Source organism: Prionailurus bengalensis, chromosome E3 (assembly GCF_016509475.1).
Source record: "Prionailurus bengalensis isolate Pbe53 chromosome E3, Fcat_Pben_1.1_paternal_pri, whole genome shotgun sequence".
NCBI lineage: Eukaryota > Metazoa > Chordata > Mammalia > Carnivora > Felidae > Prionailurus > Prionailurus bengalensis.
The window spans coordinates 8,621,291-8,639,502 of record NC_057357.1 but is presented as its reverse complement, the minus strand read 5'-3'; the positions used below and the strand labels follow the sequence as shown (position 1 = coordinate 8,639,502).

The window sequence follows — 18,212 nt, the reverse complement described above, 5'->3', positions numbered from 1 at the left end:
CCGCCTCCGCATCCCGCCGGACCTGCTGGGGGTCACTTCCCCTCTCCGGGTTTCAGTTTCCTCGTGTGTCAGGCGGCGCTGGGCCGGGCTGGCTCAGACCGAAGTACTCGGCTCGCGACCGCCGGCCCGAGCCCCCGCCTCCCGGCCGGGCGCCCCCTCTGCTGGCTCCGTGCAGCCCGCGCGCTCACGCCCGGGGACAATCCTCGCCTTGTCTACGGCGCCGGCTTCTCGAGTTTTCAGTAGCCTCGGGCTACGCCTTTTTTCCAGGGCGGAGCCCGAGCCCTGTACCTCCTCACAGCGGGCCGCAAGGCAGCCCCGGTCCCTCTGCCCACAGCCCCTCCCCGGAGTTGGGATCTAGGCGCACAGCCCAGGCGCCCTGCGGGCCTCTGTGCCTTCTCTGCCGGCTCCTCGCCATGGCCTCCTGGGGCCCGGGACTCCGGCTCCTGCTGGGAATCCTGCTGCTGCTGCTCCCGCCTCCTGCGACCCCTGCTTCCGACCGTCCCCGGGGCAGAGACCCGGTCAACCCAGGTGAGAGCCCCGGGAGCGGCGAGTGGATGCGGGTTTTGCGTGTCTGCCCGCAGGGTCCGGGAGGGGGGGGGTGGAGGCCTGGAGGGGGTGGCCGGCCTCTCCCAAGCCCTTGGGCCCTCCTTGGGACGAATCGCGCGGCCCCTCGCCCACCTACCCCACCCCCCCACACCTCCACCCCGAGCTGGGATTTCCAGTCTCTCCATGTGAACTCATCCCGGATTCCTGGGTGTCTCTCCCACCCAGCTCTCAATTGGGGCCGAAGTTTTAAGGTTGAGAAGAGTTTAAGAGGGAATCGGAAAAACAAAAATAAAAATAATAGAAGGACAGGGGCAGAGTCGGAGGGAGGGCAAGGGGGCCTGCGGTGAGCGGAACTCGTGGGGCAGTGAGCTGGGTGAGCGGGTCCCGAGCGCCAATTCCCGGCTGGTGACAGAGAAGCTGCTGGTGATCACGGTGGCCACAGCCAAGACGGAAGGATACCGGCGTTTCCTGCGGTCAGCGGAGTTCTTCAACTACACAGTGCGGGTGAGGAGAGGAATGCCCTCGTGGCCCCTAGGAGGGGATTTGCTGCCCCTGGAGCGGGCTGAGGGCTGGATGCCTGGGGCCCCACGGTGAGCCTGGTCAGGAGGGCCCACCGGGCCGGCTGAGCCCTGCCCTGGCACCGCGGGTCTCCCCCCCACCACAGACCCTGGGCCTGGGACAGGAGTGGCGAGGGGGTGATGTGGCCCGAACGGTTGGTGGAGGACAGAAGGTCAGGTGGCTAAAGAAGGAAATGGAGAAATATGCTGACCGGGAGGATATGGTCATCATGTTCGTGGACAGGTAAAGGGGCTGGGGCTGGGGAACAGGGGGGAAGGGCAAGCTGGAGGGGCGGGTAAGGATACCGAGGTTCCTAGTGGCTGTCCTGCTCAGGCCCCTCTTCCTCGCCCAGCTACGACGTGATTCTGGCTGGCAGCCCCTCCGAGCTGCTGAAGAAGTTCGTCCAGAGTGGGAGCCGCCTGCTCTTCTCTGCCGAGGGCTTCTGCTGGCCCGAGTGGGGGCTGGCGGAGCAGTACCCTGAGGTGGGCACGGGGAAGCGCTTCCTCAACTCTGGTGGTGAGTGGCAGAGTGCCCAAGGCTGAGGGGCCAAGAGTGGTGGGGCTTGGGATGTTCCAGGCGCCTTCGGGCTAGAGAGGGGGTGGGGATGGGTGTCTGGGACCCTAAGAGTCTTGGAGTCAGCACCTCCCCACCCCCCGCAGGGTTCATCGGCTTTGCCCCCACCATCCACCGAGTCGTCCGCCAGTGGAAGTACGAGGATGATGATGACGACCAGCTGTTCTACACACGGCTCTACCTGGACCCAGGGCTGAGGGTGGGGATGGCGGGGAGGGCGGCCCCTCGCAGCTCTGCAGGGCTGCAGGCGCCATGCGGGCTGTAGAGCTTCAGGGAGGAAGTAGAAAGAGTGGGGAGTTACGGCCCGCCCGCTCCTCGGTTAACTGCCCCATCTCATCCCATGCAGGAGAAACTCAGCCTCAATCTGGATCATAAATCCCGGATCTTTCAGAACCTCAATGGGGCTTTGGGTGAGGAGAAAGGCAGCCGGAGGGGGTCGCTGTGCCTAGCATCTGTTGGACACGTACTTTGTGCCAAGGCTCTGGGTCGGGGCTCTACTTCTGTAATTTCGTTTAACCCAACAATCCTACAAAGGGAGGGTCTGTGGTTACCACCTGTCACAGGTGAGGACGCTGCCTTTCCGAGGGACTGGGGACTCGCCCCGGTCACCCAGGTAGTGTGGTGGAGCACCCCAGGGTGGCAGTAGCCTGGTCAGTACCCTCGGAGAGAGAAGGTAGCCAATCCTCGCCCCCCCTGGAGCCACAGTCCTTCACCCTCTAGAGAAGCCGGGGTCCCCCGCCCACCATATTTAGAAGCATCTGTTGCTTGGCAGCCTTGAGAGGAAGGGAGTGTAAAGCTGGCCCTTTCTTCCCCAGATGAGATAGTTTTAAAGTTTGATCGGAATCGCGTGCGTATCCGGAATGTGGCCTATGATACACTTCCCGTTGTGGTCCATGGGAACGGTCCGACTAAGGTTTATACCCACAGACCCTGCCCCTGCCCCAGTCAGACCTGCCCCCTGCCCCTGGGTACCTCCATCCCTTCTGGACAGCCATTCCTCCCCAGCCCCCGAGGCAGAGGTGATGGGAGAGGGTCTAAGTGTCTATCCCTTCCCCTCCTGCCCTGTCCCCTGCCCGTCCTCCTGACTTTCCGTCCCTCTCCTGCTGGACTCCTTTGCTTCAGCCTCTCACTGCCTCTTCCAACAGCTCCAGCTGAATTACCTGGGAAACTATGTCCCTAATGGCTGGACTCCTCAGGGAGGCTGTGGGTTCTGCGGCCGGGACCGGAGGATACTCCCGGGGGGGCAGGTGAGGAGGGGTGCCAGGGTCGGGCAGGACAAGGCACTGAGGCAGGGGGTGCGGGGAGAGCATGCGGGACAGCAGTGCACGGGGCAAAGCTCTGGGGATCCCCAGGACACACCAGGGGGAGGCCTGGGCTCTCCTCTGAGCCCCAAGGTGTCGTATCTTGCAGCCTCCCCCCCGGGTGCTTCTGGCCGTGTTCGTGGAACAGCCTACCCCGTTCCTGCCCCGCTTCCTGCAGCGGCTCCTGCTCCTGGACTACCCCCCTGACAGGGTCACCCTGTTCCTGCATAACAACGTGAGACGCCCCCCTGCGCAGCCTCCCAAAGGGCCCTGCCCCCACCGGATCGGCCCAGACTCCTTCCTACGCCCCTTCCGCTCACCACCTTCCCCCTCCTGTTCCTCAGGCGCCATCTTTTCTGCCCTCTCTCTCCCCTCCTCCCATCTCTCCCCCCATCTCCAGGAGGTGTACCATGAGCCCCACATTGCAGACTCCTGGCCCCGGCTCCAGGGCCACTTCTCAGCTGTGAAGCTTGTGGGGCCGGAGGAGGCCCTGACCCCGGGCGAGGCCAGGGACATGGCCATGTGAGTGAGCACTGGGAGGGGCGGACGGGGGAGGGGGAAGGGACGTTGCCTCGGTCGTTCCTCTCCGTTCACCACGTGGTCTCTGCTCGGCCTCCCAGGGGCGCCCTCCCAGCCAGGGGTCCTGGGGAGGCAAGCGCACCACCCCCGCCCCCCCGCCGCCTGCTCCCGTCTTAGCTCATCTGTTCGTTGATCTGTCACCTCCAGGGACAGCTGTCGGCAGGACCCCGAGTGCGAATTCTACTTCAGCCTGGATGCGGACGCCGTCATCACCAACCAGCAGACCCTGCGCATCCTCATTGAAGAGAACAGGTCGCCTGCCCAGTTCGGCCGAAGGGAGCCCAGGTAGTCTCCGGGGAGCCCCCGACTTGTTCCCCGGGGACAGGGCTCACCTCTGCCCATCCACAGGAAGGTGATAGCGCCCATGCTGTCCCGCCACGGGAAGCTGTGGTCCAACTTCTGGGGAGCCCTGAGCCCCGACGAGTACTACGCTCGGTCCGAGGACTACGTGGAACTAGTGCAGCGGAAGCGAGTGTGAGTCCTGCCCCTGCCCTCCGGCCTGCGGCCACCCGCGTGCCCCCCCGAGGCCCCGCTCCCAGGGCTCCGGCGCGGCCTCCAGTCGCAGTGCCACAGCTGTGGGGTGGGGGGACCGGCGCCGCCTCACCGGGGACGCGGCTTGGCGAGCGGGCGCCCTGGGGGAAGGGGCCCCCGGGTTGAATCGTGCCCACCTGACCCCGGTGCGGGTGCCTCCAGGGGCGTGTGGAATGTGCCCTATATATCCCAGGCGTACGTGATCCGCGGCGAGACCCTGAGGACAGAGCTGCCCCAGAGGGAGGTGTTCTCGGGCAGCGACACCGACCCGGACATGGCCTTCTGTAAGAGCCTGCGCGACAAGGTGAGTGGGGCCTGGGGGCCCCATGCTGGGGTGCTGGGAAGCAGCCACCTGCGTCTTCTCACTCTGACCCCCGACCCGGCCCCAGGGCATCTTCCTCCACCTCAGCAATCAGCAGGAATTTGGTCGCCTCCTGGCCACTTCTCGGTATGACACAGACCATCTGCACCCTGACCTCTGGCAAATCTTCGACAACCCCCTGGTGAGTGATGGGCCTCTCGCTCAGAGAACCAGCACGCCCTTCTCTAAAGGAGGACGCGGGCACACGTGCACGCGCACACACGCACAGTGCTCACCCCCGAGGTCTGCTACTGCCTGAGGACGGGCGGTCGTGGTAGTGGGGCCGGGGCTTCCTTGGGGGGACCAGATGGCGCGAAGAGGGCACGGGTCAAAGCGCGCACCCCTCCCCTGCCGCAGGACTGGCGGGAGCAGTACATTCACGAGAACTACAGCCGGGCCCTGGAAGGGCAGGGACTCGTGGAGCAGGTGAACCCCCCCCACGGGATCCCTGACTGTCCTGGTGGCCGTTGCGCCCTGAGTCTGCCGCCTGGATTAGCGGTCTCCAAACAGAACCCCCTCCTGGGCAGAATGCTCTGCCCGGGCAGATAAAGGCACAGGCTGAGCAGATGGGCCTTCAGCTTCCCACCCTGCCACCAATCAGAGCGGTCCTCTTTTCTCTCCTGGGACCGTTAGCATAAGGAAGCCCCAAACCCGGGGCTCCAGGACCCCCCCCCTGCCACCTGTGCCGTGTTCTCTGAGCCACTGCCACCTTCTGTAGCCCAGCCTTTCCTGGCCCAGCGCTGGCCATGGCCTGTCCCCACGCTCGGGTCCCCAGGTCCCCGGCTTCTCTCGTCCCCCGGCTTCCCTTTCTGCCCCTCGCCTTTTCTCCGCTCTGTTGGCTTCTCCCCGAGAGGTCACCGAGCATCCCGATGGCCCTGTTGCTCCTCTCCTGTCTTCTCAGCCATGTCCAGACGTGTACTGGTTCCCGCTGCTGTCAGACCAGATGTGTGACGAGCTGGTGGAGGAAATGGAGCATTACGGCCAGTGGTCAGGAGGCCGGCATGAGGTGAGGGGGGCTGGGTAGTGAGGAGGGAGGGCTCCCCGAGGGGGGAGGTGTGGCTGGGAGCCAGGGACGTGGAATCAAGAGAGTGGCACCAAAGAGGGGTCCCCAAGGGGGAGAGGACCCACAGAGGGCACAACTGTGTTCATTCGTTCATTCATTCAAGAAACACTGACCGGGCAGGCAAGTCCCAGGTGCCGCCACTGACCTAGGCGGTGTGGTGCACTGGGCGGTGCTGGCCGAGCCCCCCTGCACCTCACCCGCTATAGTCAGTGGCCGGAGCTACTTCTGAAGGCTGCGCCCGGCAGCCCAGATGCTGTGGGAGTCACGGGGGGGGGGGGGGGGGGCCTCGGCCCAGACACAGGGGATCCGAGGGGCTTCGCAGAAGAGATGACGTCTTCACTGAGACACAGAGGGCCTGCAGGAGCGAGTCAGGCTGAGTGGGCGAGGCTTCCAGACCCAGGTTCCACGAGCTTTAAGGTCCGAGAGCAAGAGGAAGGGGGAGGCTGGCACCGCCCCGTTGGGGCTCAGTGCCGGCCGCCCACAGGACTCAAGGCTGGCTGGAGGCTACGAGAACGTGCCCACTGTAGACATCCACATGAAGCAGGTGGGCTATGAGGACCAGTGGCTGCAGCTGCTGAGGACGTACGTGGGGCCCATGACAGAGAGCCTGTTCCCAGGCTACCACACCAAGGTGGGCCGCTGCCCCCTGCCCCTCCTCCACCTTCCCACACCCCGGTCCTGGCTGGAAGTCTCCAGGCAGCACCCTTTGGGCCTTGGTAGCGTCTGGAGGCCCGTGGAAAGGGATACCGCAGGAGGGCAGCCGGGGGCGGGGGGCAGTTAGCAGCGACACCCCTGCAGCCCCGCCCCCTCCCCCCGGACAGGGCCTTCACCCCCTCAGAAGCGCCCCCCCCCCCCCCCCCCCCCCCCCCCCCCCCCCCCCCCCCCCCCCCCCCCCCCCCCCACCTCACAGCCACACTTCCAGCCTGTTCTCTCACGGCCCCCCACAGACCCGGGCGGTGATGAACTTTGTGGTCCGCTACCGGCCAGATGAGCAGCCGTCTCTGCGGCCCCATCACGACTCCTCCACCTTCACTCTCAACGTCGCCCTCAACCACAAGGGCCTGGATTATGAAGTGAGCCCGCACCGCCGGGGGCCCTCCGCACACGCGTGCGCGCGCACACACTCTGCCCCTGGACCTTGCCCTCCCGCCCCTGACACCATTCAGTCAGCCACCCTGCCCCCGCCCCATGTCCTCTCCCGGCTCTGCCGGGCTGCCGGCCCCACCCTCCTGGGCCTCCCTAGTCTGCCTCTCACCCCCTTGTGGCTGTCTGCCCCCCAGGCCCCGCCCCCCTCCCCCTCCCTCTCCCCCTCCCCCGTGTGCTCACGCCCCACTTCTGTCCCCCGCCCTCTTCCAGGGAGGTGGCTGCCGCTTCTTGCGCTACGACTGCATAGTCTCGTCCCCACGGAAGGGCTGGGGGCTCCTGCATCCTGGCCGCCTCACCCACTACCACGAGGGGCTGCCCACCACTCGGGGCACTCGCTACATCATGGTGTCCTTTGTCGACCCCTGACACTCAACCACTCTGCCAGACCTACCCTGCCGCTGTGCCTTCCCGGGGGGGCCCCCTCCGTGGAAGGGGGTCTGTCTGGCGCCTCGCTTCCTGAGCGGATGTTCGGTGTGCCTGGGACTGAATGTGTCGCCTCCCCCCTCCCCAACACGCGGCCCTCTCAGGAAGCTCCTGGAGCCCCCCCTTGCCCCTCCCCACAGTCCCCAAGGACCCCTGGGGAGAAGGCTTTGAGGGCTCCCCGTGTGATAAATTATTGTTTCTCACCCTCTCAATAAAGGAGGATTTGTAAGCCTTGAGTCCCTGTAAGTCTCTCGCCTCCCTACTGACCCCAGATCCCTCCTGCCACCAGAGTAGAGGGGACGCCTGCAGTTACTCCAAAGACAAACACCAGAGAAGAGGAAAAGGCAGAAGCAGATGGTAGAGCAGTGTGGGAACCTGGAAACTTCCGTGGATCCCATATCTCTCTCCCCCCGCCTCTTTTTTTTTTTTTAATGTTTTATTTTCTTTATTTTGAGAGACAGAGCGCAAGTGGGGGGAAGGGCAGAGAGAGAGGGAGACACAGAATCCGAAGCAGGCTCCAGGCTCTGAGCTGTCGGCCCAGAACCCGATGCCGGGTTCGAACCCACCAACGCGAGATCATGACCTGAGCCGAAGTCGAACGCTTAACCGACTGAACCACCCCGACGACCCAAGCCTGCCTTCTTGATGGGTGGGGCTGGTCACCCCTCCATGTGGACTGAGCATCTTTCTGGCCATACTTCTCAGCACATCTCCCCCCTGGTCTCCCTGCAGACGGAAGGCGGCTGAGTAGGGACGGGAGGAAATACCTCCTGGTGAGGTCCCTGGAGGGGGAAACCCTCACGAGAGTGAATCAGGGGACAGGGACAGAAACAACGTGTCAGTCTGTGGCACTGGAAGACGCTGGCTCATCCTATCTCATGCACTGAGCATCCCCTATCTGCTGGGCACTTGTCAGCTGTGCTGATGGGAACCAGACCTGTCTTCTGGTTGCTTACAGCCTGGGGGAGACCTCAGTCAGAAAATCACCATGAAGGATGAAAAGTGGGAACGTCTTTTATGCGAGGAGAGCGAGTGATAGAGGCACCGAATGGGACCTGTGTCAGACTCTAAAGAAGTGATATTCCTGGGGCGCCTGGGTGGCTCCGTCGGTTGAGCGTCCGACTTCGGCTCAGGTCATGATCTCACAGTTTGTGAGTTCGAGCCCCGTGTCAGGCTCTGTGCTGACAGCTCAGGGCCTGGAGCCTGCTTCGGATTCTGTGTCTCTGTCTCTCCGTCTCTCTCAAAAATAAATAAACACTAAAAAAATTTTTTTTCTTAATTTAAGAAGTGTCATTCCCTGACCTGGAGAAGCTAGCCGTCCACAGCTCTGGCCAGTGTTGGGGGGAGGACCATGGCGATGTGAGGCACCCTTGGAGGGTGTGCTCTTCGGGGCTCACCAATCATTGGCCTTCGCCAAAAAAACCCTTCCCTCTGGGATGTGTCCCCCACGGAGGCCCGAGCTACTCCTTAGGGGTCGGCCAGGGCGACTAAAGAGTTTTCTAACTGTTCTCACTCGTGTGGGGAGCTCTGCCATTGGTGATACACACCCGCTTTCCCAGACCTCTGTCAGCCTGGCTATTCACAAAGGCCCAAGGCCCAAACACCTTCCTCACCCCCAGGCTCCTGGCCACACACCCCTGGGCATTTCTGTTTGGTCCTATTGGTCACGGGCCCGTGGGTTCACAGAGTGGTTAACTCTTCATCCTGGGGCTCACAAGGGTACAGTGTGCAGCAAAGAGGGTGGAAACGGGGGCCAAGCCAGGACCAAGGGCCAGGGCTGGTGGGCTGGACCATGAGGAGAGTACTTAAGAGCCCATGGCAGCCCCTGTGGGATCACCCCTCCACAGCGTGCCGGCCTCCTGCAGGGTCTCCAAGCGGTGGCCGTCCTTCAGTGGATCTTCTTTTGGGGCTCAGTGAGTGAGTCCCAGCATCTGGCACCCGCTTTCCCCTTTCCAGGAGGGAGGCAGGGCAGGGATCTCTGGGGGCCCTTGAAGGCATAGAAGGAATGAGCCGGGACAGAAGGGCCTGAAACCATGCAACAGGCAAGAGGGGGCAGAAGGGGGTCCTGAGAATCACCCCCGCCGCTCCATTCTACAGCCCAGGTGTGCCTGGCCGCACTCATCTCCACAATCCTAGGCAGAGCCTGGATCCTAGCCCTCCTCTACCTGGTCTGGCTCTCTGGAGACAGGGACTCGCCACAGGCAGGAGGCCACTGCTCTGCCTGGGTGGGCAACTGGGCCACCTGGAGACATTTCCAAGATGGCTTTCCTGTCTTGGTGAGGGGCACCCAGGAACAGTGTGCCGCGTGGGGGCAAGGCTTTGGAACCGACTCTTCTCTGGTCACCCCTGAAAGTCTGATCTCACTGCCAGGGTGGGGTATGTTCCCTGCAGAAGCCAGCAACTTCTGCACAGAGAACACGGGCTTCTTGGGCCTCTTTCCAGGCCTCTGGCTGCACCTGCTCAGGCTGTCAGGTTGGTTCCACCTCCCTCGCTTCAGGGACTACACCATGTGTAGTGGTGAGGAGGGGGCAGGTCAGCCTCAGTCCTAGCTGGCGACTCCTACTTCACCCTCCTGCCCTGGGGGGGGGGGGGGGGGGGGCTCTGGGTCCCAGCTCTACCTGCCTGGTGTCCTCCTACCCCTTTTCTCAAGGACCCAGGCATCAGGCCCCCTGCCTCTGCCCTCACCCCAGGTTTGCTGTCCTCTGACAAGGCCAGCACCACCTGTCCGCTGTCCCGGCCTGAGGGCGGCCAGGTGGCCGCGAGAGGGCCCCTGGAAGCGCTGGACCCAAAAGCGAGTGCGCTAACCTTGCGGATCCGGAATCAGAAGGGGTTTGTCAAGTTGGCACTGAGGAAGCGGCCAGTGGCCGGGGGGACACCCGCGGGCTGCCCTGTCCGGGAGGAGTGCAGAGGGCCGGCCCCGGTCAGGGATGGGGGTGGGGGGTGGGAGGGTGAGGGACTCAGAGTCAGGCATGCCCCCTCGCTCTCCTGGGGCCTGTCTTCTCTCTCAGGGAGAACGAGCTCTTCCAGCAGTTCCCGAGCCCTCCGGGCTCTTGGCGCGGAGAGCGCAGGAGGCGCCGAGGCCGCTGCTGAGGGTCGCCCTGCGGCTGTTCCACGGGAGCCTGGGTCTCCTCCCGCCCTTTCGCACGCCCCCCGGCACCGGCGGGGAGCCCCGGCCTCGGCCCACTCCTCCCCCCGCCCGCGCACCGGCTCCCCCCGGAGCTCGGGCCCCGCGCGCTCCCAGCTCCGGGAGGTGAAGGTCCCCGGCGGCGGGCCGCACCTCTGCCGCGCCGGGTCCAACCCTCCCCCCCCCCACCCCCGAGGCTGGCCTTAGGCGACTGCTCGGGGCCTGAACTCCGTCCCTCACCGTCGGGCTGGTGGGCGGGAAGGGGACGGGATGAGGGTGCCAGCGACCGCCCCTCTCACCTCCCGTTCTGCCCGCAGTGCCCCCCCCACCGCCCCACCCCCCAATCCTGCCGTCCGTTGCTCGCGGCCCAGCGGGGCGCAGGTGGACGCGCTGCCCGCGCTCTAGGTGGAGAGGCTCACGCAGCTGTTCCAGGAGCACAAGGCTCGCTGCGCCTTCCCCGCCCACCCGCACCTCGCCTTCCCCAGGGCACGCAGGTCCCCGCGGCGACTTGGGGAGGGGAGGGAAATGAAACGTGGGAACAGAGCCGCAACGTGTGCGTGTTCGTGCGTGTTCCTGCGCGGCCGTGCCTCCGGATGACTTTGACACCCCCGGAGACCTGCTCTCCCGGACGCGCGCTTGGAGAGCGCACGGCCTCGGCGGGGGGCTTCTGGCCACGGCGGGCCGGCGGCGGGGGCCCAGTCGGCGGGCTCCCCAGCTTCTCCTGAGACTCCTTTCCACAACCGACGCCCCACCTCCCTCGCACACTTCCTGTCGCCTCCCACCTCCACCCCGAGGACCTCCTTGTAAGTTCAAAGATCATGCTGGAGGCTGGCGCTTCGGATCCAAGATCTCCCCGTCCACTCCACAAACGCGCACAACACACCCGCGGTTCCGAGGGGGCCCCGAGGGCTTGGCCTTCTCGGGAGAAAGCCATCCCGTCGGTGCCCAAACCTTCCTGGTTTGTGCTCGGGCCCCTGGAGCCCCGCTGGCAGAGGGGAGCTACTGGCAGAGGAGTCTCCGACGCCCCCCGCTGCGCCTCGCCATGAAAACCGTGCGGAAGCAGTGGCTGGAAGCAATAAGCGCCTACCAATTCGTGCTGACTTTCCTCTTCATGGGTGAGAGGCCTGCTGGCCTGGGGTCCCCAAGGAGAGCAGGGAGTGGGGGCAGGAAAGCTAGAGCCCCCCTTGCAAAGGGAGCAGGAGAGAGCCAGAGGTGGCTGGCTGCACCAGGGCGATCTGAGAGGGGAGGAGATCAGGCGCTGGGTGCGATGACCCAGCTTCAAAAGCGGTGACTTTCCTTTCTCATCTTTCACCCAGGTCCTTTCTTCTCCCTTCTCCTCCTCTTCCTCCTCTTCACTCCACTCTGGTCTTTCTCTGTTCTCTACTTGGTGTGGTTCTTCCTGGACTGGGACACTCCCAACCGAGGTGAGCATGGCCGGACTTGCACTGGGGGAGGAAGAAAGGTGGCTGAGCGCCCCAGGCGTTCTTCCACCCATCTCTCTGCCCCAAGGTGGAAGGCGCTTTGCGTTGGTGAAAACCTGGAGTATGTGGAAAGAGCTAAGGGATTATTTTCCGGTCAAGGTGAGAGGTCACCATCCACAGAGACTCTCTGCCTCCTCCCTCTCCCCCCACCCTCACCCCCCACACCCGCTCACCCCCGCCTATGCACCCCTGGGCTTTCTAAACTCAGACAATGGGGCACGCGGAAGGGGGCCCGAGTGGTGTTCCAGAGTAGCCCCCGCCCCTGCTGTTGGCCCAGGGAGGACCTTGAACTCTGAAGCCTGCTTGGGGTGGAGGGAGACTCTTTTCATCTGCTGTCTTGCCGTCCACGCCTCTTCCTCCTCCTCCTGCCCGACGCCCCCAAGCTGGTGAAAACAGCAGAGCTGCCCCCGGACCGGAACTATGTGATCGGTGGTCACCCACACGGGATCATGTGCGTGGGAGCTTTCGCTAATTTCAACACGGAGATGAACGACTTCTCCAAGCACTTCCCCGGGATTCGGCTCACGTCGGCGGGACTGAGCTTCATCTTCTACTTCCCGATCTACCGAGACTATACCTTGTCCTACGGTGAGGCGCCCCTCCCCCACCCGGGGCAGACTGCCTCCCACCCGGCCAGCTGGGCGGGTGGGAGGCAGTCTGGCGATGGTGGGGGAGGAGCGCCTCACCGGAGGACGCGGTATGGCCTCTGACCGATTGGGAAGTGGAAGATGAAGCCAGGCCTGGCACCCAGCGGTAATGTTGGCCGGGCTCACAGTAGGTGGCAAGGAGTAGCTTTGGGGCAAGTGTCCTGCCTCCTTGCGGGGAGAGGCACTATAGGTCACACTGACACGGGCACGGGACAGCAGACTTCGAAGGAATGGGGGTGTGGGGCTCACGCGCCAAAAGGGTGAGCGAGGGGCCAGGCAGCCCGGGAACCCGTGGTGATTGCTCCCCACCTCGACATGCATGCAGGAATTTGTTCTGTGAATCGGGGGAGCCTGGACTTTATTCTCTCTCAGCCCCAGCCAGGGCAGGCTGTGGTCATCATAATTGGGGGCGCCCAGGAGGCCCTGTATGCAATCCCAGGGACGCACCACCTCGTTCTGCGGAATCGCAAAGGCTTCGTGCGCCTGGCACTGAGACACGGGTGAGTGGGGCGCAAGTGCCCAGCCCGGGGGTGCTGGTGAATTTTGCATTGCATCTGGGGGCCCACGCTCTCTGTCCCTACATATCCAGGTCCCTGTAGCTGGGCCTCTGTGTCCCCAGAGCCCACACTGTGCCCTGCGCCTATCAGCCTCTCATGTCAGCACTTTTTTTTTTTTAATGTTTATTTATTTTTGAGAGAGAGACATACACACACACACACACACACACACACACACACACGGAGACAGTGTGAGTGAGGAAGAGGCAGAGAGAGACAGAGACACAGAATCCGAAGCAGGCTCCAGGCTCTGAGCTGTCTGCATAGAGCCTGACGCGGGGTTTGAACTCACAAGCCTCCAGATTGTGACCTGAGCTGAAGTCGGGCGCTCAACAGACTGAGCACCCCCCACCATCCGCCCCGGCCGGCGCCCCCTCTCATGTCAACACTTGAGGGTTTTCTCTGTTTCCACACCATATCCACTTTCGGCCAGTCTTCCCTCTCTGAAAGAGGCAGGATCATAGCTCGAGTAGCAGGACCTTGTGCTCAGAAGCCCCAGGTTCAAATCCCTTTCTGACTCTACCTCAAAGGCGAGACCTCGGACATGTTTCTTTACTTGTGAAATAGGACTAATCCCTAATTTTACAACGATATTGTGGTTGCAAAGATTAGATGAGAAAATGTGTACAGTCGACTCTTGAACAACACAGGGTTGAGCTGCACGGGTCCCCTCTGCATGGATATTTTTAAAAACATTTTTTTAAGTTTATTTATTTATTTTGAGAGAGTGAGAGCAGGGGAGGTGCAGCCATGGAGGGGGACAGAAGATCCGAAGCAGGCTCCATGCTGACAGCTGAGAACCCAGTGCGGGGCTTGAACTCACAAACAGTGAGATCATGACCTGAGCCAAAGTTGGACGCTCAACCGGCTGAGCCCCCCAGGCGCCCCTTAATAGCACTTTCTTTCCTCTAGCTCACTTTATGGTAAAAATCCAGTAGAAAGAACAGCTACAAGTATGTGTTAATCGACTGTTCGTGTCACTGGTCATGCCGTTAGGACTTGAGTTTTGGGGCAGCTGTATGAGGAGTTTTGTCTGTACCAGGGTGGGGGTCAGGGCTCCCTAAGCGCCATGTGGTTCGAGGCTCAGCTGGGGAGGAAGGCCCGGTACGCAATCATTTCTCAAGAATTGTGAGTCCTTTCTTCCAGATCTTTCTTGGTCATTTGCTCGAAAAGGCCTCGGAAAGGGGAGCCAGGCGTGGGAGGGATTTGCAGCCCCGTCTGGGGGCTCCCCGAGAGCCGCTGGCCCGAACACGCCTCCTCTCTCTTGCTGTCCCTGCTCAGCGCCTCCCTGGTGCCCGTGTACTCTTTTGGAGAGAATGATATCTTCCATCTGAAGGCTTTTGCCCCCGGCTCCTGGCAATACCTGTGCCAGGTTGCCTTCAAGAAGCTCACGGGCTACTCACCTTGCATCTTCTGGGGTCGCGGACTCTTCTCGGCCAACTCCTGGGGCCTGCTGCCCTTTGCCAGGCCCATCACCACCGTGGGTGAGTGCCCGTCTCTGGGGGAGGAGAGCGGCCGTCAGCTGTACGGGCAACCCCGCACCATCACCCCTGTCTGCCCTCTCCCTGCAGTGGGCCGCCCCATTCCGGTGCCCCAGATCCTCTGCCCCACCGAGGAGGAGGTCAACCACTACCACACGCTCTACATGCAGGCCCTGGAGACACTGTTTGAGGAGCACAAGGAAAGCTGTGGCGTCCCTGCCTCAACTCACCTCACCTTTATCTAGCCTCTTCCCCGCCCCCCAGCCCCCAGCCCCCTGGGACCTCCACTTATGGCCAGCTGCACCACTCCAATAAAAGCTCTTTCTCTCCCACCACTGCTTTGTAGAATCAGCCGCCTGCAGGGCTCACGCTGTGCCTCCGTGGGTAACCCGCCCCTACTCTCACGAGCCACGGAGCTGCTTTTGTATCTTTTTTTTTTTTTTAACATGTATCCATTTTTGAGAGACAGACAAAACATGTGAGCGGGGGAGGGGCAGAGAGAGAGAGAGGGAGACACAGAATCCAAAGCAGGCTTCAAGCTTCGAGCTGTCAGCACAGAGCCCAACACAGGGCTTGAACCCACGAACCATGAGATCATGACCTGAGCCAAAGTCGGACGCTTAACAGGCTGAGCCACCCAGACGCCCCTGGAGCTGCTGCCTTAGATTGGGTGTCAGAATCCTGAATTCTCCTCCCAGCAAGACTTAATCCTGCTGCAGGATCGTGCATAGGTTTCTTTCCTTTGCTGAGCCCTTTTCTCTCTGTGAATGAAGGCATCTGCTTCGCAGAGAGCCGCAGGGTCTCAGGATTGAGTTGAGGAGGGTGGCTCTTGGGGGGCGGGGGTGGCGCTAGGCGTTGCAGGGTGGGCTGCAGAAGACAGGATGCCTGGTGCAAGAGCGTGAGCAAATGCTGAGCTTGGTCAAGGGCATCTGGCCTCACGGGGAGGGAAATGATCTCCAGTTGTACGAAAGGTACGCTGCTCGCTTCCACGCCCTCTCTCTGTCCTTTGGGTCTCCTCGTAGCTAGGAGCTGAGGGGAAACGAGGACCTGCCTGACTGGCATTGAACCCTACTGCAAGCCCAGCATTAGGTCAACAGGAACCCAGTTACCCAACAAGCACAGAACTCCAGTGAAGATCAAAGAATTAATATTGAAGGGCTGGAGCGCCTGGGGGGCTCCGTCGGCTGAGTGTCCAACTCTTGAGATCAGGTTCATGATCTCACAGCTTCATGAGTTTGAGCCCCAAGCCCCTGCTTGGGATTTTCCCTCACTCTCTCTTAGCCCGTCCCCTGCTTGTGCTGTCTCTGTCTCTGTCTCTCTCGAAATAAATAAACTTAAAAAAAAAAATTAAGGGCTTAGAACAGAGATTGGCAAAATATTGTCATCCCCGGGGCGCCTGGGTGGCTCGGTCGGTTAAGCGTCCGAGTTCGGCTCAGGTCATGATCTCACAGTCCATGAGTTCGAGCCCCACATCGGGCTCTGTGCTGACAGCTCAGAGCCTGGAGCCTGTTTCAGATTCTGTGTCTCCCTCTCTCTCTGCCCCTCCCCTGTTCATGCTCTGTCTCTCTCTGTCTCAAAAATAAATAAACATTAAAAAAAATTAAAAAAAAATATTGTCATCCCCATGATGGGCATGGCATCGGTCCAACCAGAGGGTAAGACCGAACAGTCTAGGGGGACCTCGTGTGGTCATAGCATCCTCTGACTATGTCAGTCCCATTTACGGACTGGCTGTGCGTCTGTGTCCAGGACGTAAGAATACCTTGTTGAAATGTAATTGGGACGTAACCATACCTATCTCCCACTGCCCTATATTGTCCTATACAATATATTCAGTGGAAGAAGTTTTTCTTGTTCCTGCATGAAAATCTGGGCACTCCTGTGACTTATCTGGGTCATTCTCAGGTAATAACTTCTTCATCCACCTTAAATTGTACTATAGAGGGGCACCTGGGTGGCTCAGTCAGTTGAACGTCTGACATCCGAAGCGGGACTTGAGCTCACCTGATGTAGGGCTCGAACTCACAAAGCATGAGATCATGACCTAGCCGAAGTCAGATGCTTGACAACCAGTCGCCCAGGCGCCCCAGGTTTGAACACCCTTAGCCCAGATGCGACCATAGTACAGGCTGACCTCAATGCAACCACTGTCTTTCCTTCTTTCCTGGAGGGAACCTCCAGTCAGCTACAGTCTGGCCATTAGACTTCTCTGTGGGCACATCCAACAAAACACAGGGGCGTACCGAGCTCTTTGAGCCTTGCAACCTATGTCACCGATCTTGTGGAAGTAAGCCTTGCCCTCGAGCTCTGAAAGCCCCCCTCCCCCTGCCCACTTCTCTCCTTTGTGTCCAATCCTTGTCATGGGTCAGGGACTCAAGGGTCACTTCTCAACTATTTGCTTGGGCAATGCATTCTTGCTCGTTGCATGTGATCTGCTCTGGCCCCTTTTGGAATGCAGGACCTTTGTGCCTCATCCCAAACTTTAAGGGTAGCATCACATGTGTTTTTCTCTGGGTTCTTCCCCCGAGGGACAAAAGCACCAACTTCTAGTGAGAACTGGCCACCAAGAGCTGGGAGTATGGGGATTAGATTGCCACGGGCCTTCCTCCAAGAAGCCCCCTGCCATTCTCCCCTGTGAGCGGTAGGTGCCTATCTCTAGGGAGGGGAGGTTGGGCTGGGTGACAGGTGAGGAAGGGGACCTTTGAGGACTCAGGGAGAGAGGGAGGAGGGGACTTCATTCCCCATCATTTGTTGCCCCTGTCTGAAATCCAAGACCAATAAAGTCAGGGGGTGGGAGGGATTGGCTCGAGGCTGGAGAGAAACAGAAGCCTAGACATCCAGTTACAACTGGGTTGGCCCTGGAGGCACCTCCACCAGCATCCTTCCTCTCCTGGAAGCCAGCCCAGACTGGGTGGAGGCCATAGGCTTCAGGAGGCCTTGGCACACCTCCTACCCTCTCCTGAGCCTCCCCAAGTAACCTCTGCAGCCATGCTCTGATCCTAGCCGCGCTGACGGTTAAGTGTCCTCTGGTCCCCATTTTTATTCTGTCATCCTGCTTTCCAAACATTGTTTTTCATGCATCTGTCTTGGCTTCACCTCCTTCCTCTCTCCCCACCTTCCAGAACCGCACTCAAAATTCCTGGCCTCTTGTGTCTTCCTGCTAAGTGGTTTTTAGCGTCTCCTTCTCCTCCATGACCCCATCCCTCCATGGACTCCCTCTGGGACCACTCCTGAGTGATCAGGGGTCTTGTCTCTTGTCTCCCATCCAACACCCTCTCTTGCTGTCAAGACGCTCCTCCTAAAATGCTGTTTTCATCATCTAATTCTCCCTTTTGGATCCCCACTGTCTTTGGATCTTTGTTGTTAAAAGGTGTAAAAATCCTCAGCAGAGCATTCGAGGTCCCCCTCAGGTAGAGCCCAGTCCAGCTTCCCAACCGGGCCTGACTCGCCTCTCCTTCCTGCCTGGAGACTAGATGGAACCCCTACCGTCAAGTCACAGCCCAACCCCTCCCCCAAGCCCCCACCCCGGTGTTCAGCACTTACCATGTGCGGATAGTGGCAGTCTCTGATCCTGTCATCTACACCACAGTGTCCACACTGAGCTCTAAATGAGGTACACATGCAAAGGGCTTAGCGTGGCACCTGGCAGGGTGTTCAACAAACATCAGCTGGTGTCACTATTATCTCGACACAAGATCTTTTCCTGACCACAGCCACCTCACAAGAATTGCATTGCGTGAAATTACATTGCGTCGCATTGCATTACGTGATCACGTTACGGGCACCACCACATTAGGTGTTCTGCTACCCCAACATCGGGCTTGCTCATAATCTTTTATCT

General features: G+C 61.0%; 2 protein-coding genes and 2 long non-coding RNA genes across 4 annotated transcripts; 2 read left to right on the top strand and 2 right to left on the bottom strand.

The window, feature by feature from the left end:
- Positions 1-413: 413 nt before the first annotated feature.
- PLOD3 (procollagen-lysine,2-oxoglutarate 5-dioxygenase 3) lies at positions 414-7,317 on the top strand. Its single transcript, XM_043559768.1, has 19 exons — positions 414-528; positions 959-1,050; positions 1,211-1,347; positions 1,457-1,620; positions 1,764-1,876; positions 2,024-2,087; positions 2,493-2,590; positions 2,823-2,924; positions 3,088-3,213; positions 3,379-3,500; positions 3,705-3,809; positions 3,906-4,031; positions 4,251-4,392; positions 4,478-4,591; positions 4,807-4,875; positions 5,351-5,455; positions 5,997-6,143; positions 6,460-6,585; positions 6,869-7,317. Exons 1-19 carry the CDS (start codon positions 414-416, stop codon positions 7,022-7,024), a joined length of 2,223 nt encoding a protein of 740 aa, XP_043415703.1. The 3' UTR covers positions 7,025-7,317.
- On the bottom strand, positions 797-1,521 carry LOC122471323. The gene is made up of 2 exons (XR_006294170.1): positions 1,410-1,521; positions 797-1,014 (listed from the first exon to the last, which is right to left on the bottom strand). It is a non-coding gene; the product is annotated as an uncharacterized LOC122471323 (long non-coding RNA).
- On the bottom strand, positions 1,578-4,342 carry LOC122471324. The gene is made up of 5 exons (XR_006294171.1): positions 4,226-4,342; positions 3,890-4,011; positions 3,699-3,792; positions 2,145-2,203; positions 1,578-1,691 (listed from the first exon to the last, which is right to left on the bottom strand). It is a non-coding gene; the product is annotated as an uncharacterized LOC122471324 (long non-coding RNA).
- Positions 7,318-10,991: 3,674 nt separating the features above from the next.
- Positions 10,992-14,706, top strand: MOGAT3 (monoacylglycerol O-acyltransferase 3). The gene is made up of 7 exons (XM_043559767.1): positions 10,992-11,320; positions 11,522-11,629; positions 11,715-11,785; positions 12,070-12,274; positions 12,659-12,833; positions 14,172-14,374; positions 14,462-14,706. Exons 1-7 carry the CDS (start codon positions 11,248-11,250, stop codon positions 14,614-14,616), a joined length of 990 nt encoding a protein of 329 aa, XP_043415702.1. The 5' UTR covers positions 10,992-11,247; the 3' UTR covers positions 14,617-14,706.
- The last annotated feature ends 3,506 nt before the right edge of the window (positions 14,707-18,212 follow it).